This window comes from Gavialis gangeticus, unplaced genomic scaffold (assembly GCF_001723915.1).
Source record: "Gavialis gangeticus isolate Ggan-Ray unplaced genomic scaffold, GavGan_comp1, whole genome shotgun sequence".
NCBI classification, from domain to species: domain Eukaryota; kingdom Metazoa; phylum Chordata; order Crocodylia; family Gavialidae; genus Gavialis; species Gavialis gangeticus.
The window spans coordinates 82,934,134-82,939,317 of NW_017729024.1; the positions used below are offsets into that span (position 1 = coordinate 82,934,134).

General features: G+C 44.2%; 1 protein-coding gene across 1 annotated transcript; it reads right to left on the bottom strand.

Annotated features, from left to right (window-relative positions):
* Nucleotides 1-3,445: 3,445 nt before the first annotated feature.
* On the bottom strand, nt 3,446-4,945 carry GADD45G (growth arrest and DNA damage inducible gamma). Its single transcript, XM_019517302.1, has 4 exons — nt 4,810-4,945; nt 4,594-4,695; nt 4,257-4,470; nt 3,446-3,897 (listed from the first exon to the last, which is right to left on the bottom strand). The coding sequence occupies exons 1-4, from the start codon at nt 4,860-4,862 to the stop codon at nt 3,787-3,789; spliced, it is 480 nt and encodes a 159-aa protein (XP_019372847.1). The 5' UTR covers nt 4,863-4,945; the 3' UTR covers nt 3,446-3,786.
* Nucleotides 4,946-5,184: the final 239 nt, after the last annotated feature.

Sequence of the window (5,184 nt, forward strand, 5' to 3'; positions counted from 1 at the left end):
CTCAAGGGAAGTAATGGAAACCCACTGGTTGAGAAATTTTAAAACGAGACTTCACAAATCATTTAAGTACCAAACAGCACTAGCAAAAACTTGGATTAGACAACCTAATCATACCTTTTGATCTTTAATATCTGTGTCAAAAAGATAATACTGAAAATACTGGGGTTTGATCATCTTGCAATACCCAGGTGAGAAGTATTGTAGAGATGTGCAAGCAGAGGGTTTCCCCCTCCCCCAGCACTTCTTGGCTCAAAACTTCTCCCAAACCAAGAGCCCATTGCCTCACTATAAACCATGCCATAATTCCAAATTTAGCAAATGCCTCTCAAGTGCCCTATCCTCAGTAACCTTACCCAATCCCCAACTCTTCAACCACACATATACATACTACTAGCGCTGCAGAAACAGTGGCAAAAGCAAAAAAGGAACTTTTTTGTGGCTCCAAGGAGCAGGTGCAAAAGACCCCAAATATTGCTACAGTGGAGCTAATCTGGAGGTCCGTCAACTGGAAGTCATTCAAGGTATCCAGATGTACTGGAGCTTCCAAACACTGAAGTAGCCTCAGATCTACCTGGAATTTCCCAGCAGTAAAAAATGCTGCAGTAGAGCAAGAGAGCCAATCCATGTTACAGCATGACTGATATATGAGGCATTAGAGATGCTAGCCCTGCAACTCTGTAAGAATCAATGACCTGATGCACCTGGACAATGAATATATACAAGTGTAATGCATGTTTGCAACAGCTGGACAGTTGTTTCTTGCAAAGTATGTGTGAGAGAATATTTTTGAGCATATAAAGATGCCTACTCACTCTGGTCCATATCAGCTGCTTAATTTTTGTTCCATTAAATAATGCCCATCATTAGAAATACTTGCATCAGTGCCTAACTTGTAAGCTATATATGTCTTTGACTGCTATGCAGTAAATATCAATCATTACAGGACATTTTAATAACTAACCCAAGAAAAACTGGGCTTAATGTTATTTGCCCTGCATCTAAATGTATCAGTGCTCATCAACAGCAAGATAACGCTCACAAAAGATTGAAACTGCACTTCTTCATGAGGTACAATTACAGTTTATGGGGAAGGCTAAGGGCACTCTCTCGCTTTTACTGGACTCTAATGCGAAAGTCTTCTCATGATTCTCCAGTGTGTGCTTTAAATGTTAAAGTCCAGGCTTTGTCTTGCTTTGTTAGTTTTATTATTATTTGGAACCCCATACCTCTTTCTCTACTCTACTAGAGTAGAGCTCCTAGTCACAGAATTAAAGTTTCTATTACTTACCATCCCATCTATCAAACCAGCCAAGGTATGCATTGCATTAGAATTGAAAAAAAACACACCAGTTTAATAATTTACTTGTTTTATCTGATTTACAGTTTAAATCATTCAAGGCCTTAATTTACTGCTGATGGTTTATTCCAAGACAGTTAATTTTAAGCTGCTCTAAGCCATATACTGATTAGGTAAAGAACAAAGCTTGCCAAGTTCTGTTTCTTCAAAGCTCTAAACTTCTTGAAAGTGATGGTGCATGTATTTATCCAGGTAGAAAAACTACTGAGATAAGACATTCTGTACCTGCCAGAATGGTTGCAGTGGAAGCAGTCTTTTTATGTGCAGGGTTTCTCTCATGAAATCAAGTTCCTAGAAACCTTAGGAATAAGTTAACAAGTAACTTTTTTAAAGAGTTCATAAATCTCCCTCTACAAGACTATTTTTAATCTATTTTAAAATGTAGTGAAGGAGTTGAAGCTAATTATTTGGAACTCCAATCCAAGGGTGAACTGCTGCGAGTTCTATCCTGCGTACATTGTCATGCTGCTCTGTCATACCACATACAGACAGAGACTGAGCACCACTTATCCCATCAGATGAGTGCTGTAAAACTGGGCGAATCCAAATTGATATTATTCAGAACAATAAAGTTGTAGTGTTTGCTCCTAATGAAGTCATCAACTTTGAATTGATGACCTGTTCCATCTCAGAAATACTACATCTATAAGCAAAATGCTAAGATGTCAATCAATCACTTGGAGTGGGGGCAGGGGGAAGGGGAATGTATTCTAATATTGCTTTAGCTGCTATAAAAAAAGTGTTTTCTTTTAAAAGGACACACAATTCATATCCATTTTAAGTTGCTTTTTCTGTACACTTTCATTGTGCAAAGCATACACAGACTCAGTTGCATGCTTTGGGCATGGAGATAGTAGGTACAGCCCCCTAGGCAATCACAGCTTGTAATAATCTCCCTACTGACTAAGACATTATAAATAATTGTGCACTAGTAGCCCTATTAGGAGAAAGCTGTTTTCATTTCAGTCATGTTAGTCAAGTTTATACTGCATTTAAAAAAAAAAAAATTGTGCAGTCCCTAGACTTCTCTCTGCACTTGATTTGGTTTTAGCCAGGCAATTAGAGTTTCAGACAATTGGGTTGGGGAATGACAGCTTCTATTGTTCCAGCATATGGCAGACAGACAAGACAAACAACAGACTTGAAGCAGATGCAAGCTATTATATCTATCTGAAACCTGTATTCAGACACTAATTGCAATGTTTCAGAACATTTTGACTTCTAGTCACAAAAAATGTTAAAAAGGACACGTATACTCTCATCGATACAGAAATAATCAGTAAGTGCAAAGACATAGCTACTATAAAAAAAAAAAAAAAAAAATTCCAGTAAGGTGGTTAAATACATATAGATATGCAAAGCTTTTTGTTCAGAGAGCAAGCTGCACGCAACACCAGGAAGTTTGAAACCAAGTCTTCTTGGACTACAGACTGTTTCTTTAGTAAAGTAGAGGCCACCTATGACAAACAAGGTCATTAAGCATGCAGCCCTTCAGTCTTGCAAGCTGTTGCAGTAAGCAGCTGTTGCAGAGGGTTGAAAGGTCAAATTATCAGTTTTGAAGAGCTATGCTTTGAATTAAAATCAGCTACTCTCTCAAAGCTAGAGAGAGTCTTTCCCAGTAAAAGGCACATTTCCATGCATTAACTGCCAGAGAACAAGCATTTGGAAAGGGGGAAGAAAGAGAAGAGTGCAATTCACGTCTGCTAAATATACATTATGTTATGGATATGTGCTGATCTCCAAAAGCTTTTCCCTACCCAGGTAAGCAAGACACCAGAAGTTATTTGTCAAAAACAGTTTATTATAAAACAAATGCTTCAATAGCAGCATAAGTAGTAATAAAAAAAAAAAAAAAAAAAAAAAAAAAAAAAAAAAAAAATGATTATTGCATTAAATCAAACCACTTTTGCAAAGCGGCCCAAAGGCCTAACAAGTCAGTCTGTACAAAAGACAGTCTGCATAAGTCTTTGTATTGTCACAGTAACAAGTCTCTAACTAGGCCAAAGTTTTCCTCCTAATATTTCATAGATATTGCCAACAATTCCTAGTTACAATGTTGTTTTGTCCAGTCCTTCCATATGATTTTTGTCCAATTCCCAACCTTCTGTCCTGCCTTCTGGAACAGTTCCACTCGACCCTGAAGCTTGCATTTTTTTTCAGCTCCTGGAAACTTGCAGTACTTCCTTCAGCTCCACGGTATGCCAGCCCCTCCACTAGCCCCACTGCACAGTGGGGCCAACCTGCTGGCACGAGCCATCCTCCTTCTCTTCTCTCCACAAGAGCCCACTTGGTGCCAGTTTGAGAGACTCAATCCAATCTCTTGACCAGGCTAATCCACAGAATCAGCAAACTTGTTGCACACTGGGTGAGCCAACACCATGAGAAGAATGCAACAAAGGTTTCAGCCTTCCTAGTGCACTGGATATTCATCACTCCGGGAGGGTGATTGTGGGCACCCAGTCATTGACCTTCCGGCTTTCCTCACAAAACAAGTTCAATTTTTCAAGGGCTGGATCCTTCCATGTATCCTCATTGGGGTTCTGCAATAAAAAGGAACAGAGCTTCCATAAGTACACACATTCCTGGTCCTCAGAGCAGCCCTGAGCTCAGAGAGCATGCTGGCACAAAAGGAATGGCTTTAGCCTTTTAAGCTGGCACATCCGAGGGGAACAAGCAGGATCTTGCTTCTTGTGGGGCAAGCTGCATGGAGGTGGAGAAATCCATGCTAAAAGTAGTGTCAGATAAGTATCCAACACACACACTCAGACTGTCTGGGGAAGGGGTCTCCAGCAGAGGCACCTACTAGTGTCACCCCAAGCGCACCCACAGAACAGATGCTAAGCTGGCTGCAGGGGGCAGCCATGCCTACAGCACCCCCAAGCCCAGTCCAGCCACTCACCATGATGAGGATGCAGTGGAGGTCTCTGGGCTCACTCGCGTCCTCGCCAGGCCCCAGGATCTTGGCCAGCTTGGGGGTATCATTAAGCCGCACAATGTCAATGTCATTCTCGCAGCAAAAGGCTTGGATGAGAGTGAAGTGGATCTGCAGGGCAATGTCCCCCTCATCCTCCTCATCCATGGCCAACACGCAAAACGCCACGTTATCTGGATCCCTGCAGGGGAAAAGGGAGAAGCAGACATCCATTAAGCCCAGGCTCTGCGCACCAGGCAGGGAGGGAGGTAGCTGAACGGACAGAAAGGCAGGCTGGGGAGTGGGACACTGGCTGCAGACTTACACATTCATCAGCTTAGCAGACTCGTAGACACCAGCCGTGAGGCAGCTGCGCCGCTGCGCCGATACCAGGAGCTCGTGGAGGGCTTTACCAGCACCCTGCATCCTACAAGAGGCACAAAGAAGAGGATCAACGCCCAGTTGAGCAGCACGTTAGCCCCAGCAAGTCAAGTACACCCCAACCCCCAGCTCTACAGTCCCAGCCCCAGCAGACACTCACCTGTCACCCGTCTCCGGCACTGGCTCCTGCCCGTGAACTTCCTCCAGAGTCATGGTGCTGCTACCGGCAAAGGCACAGACCGCGGGACTGTAGTATCCACACGCGTCGCTCGCACACTGTTCTAGTCAGCCGCACCCTACCCTACCAGCCTTCAGCTTCCCAAGCACACTGATGCAGCCGCAGCGCCGCCGCCACCTTTTATAAGCCGGCCGGCAGCTGGCGGCGCCTCCGCGGCGCTGATTGGCCCGCCGGCCCGAGCATTCTGATGCAAAGCAGGCGGGGGCGGGGCCGACTCGTGCCGCGGGGCCACGTGGGGGGCGCTGACATAGCGGCGGGTCCGGCTGCGGGGCGGGTGTTGCCGGGCAGACTGCGGGG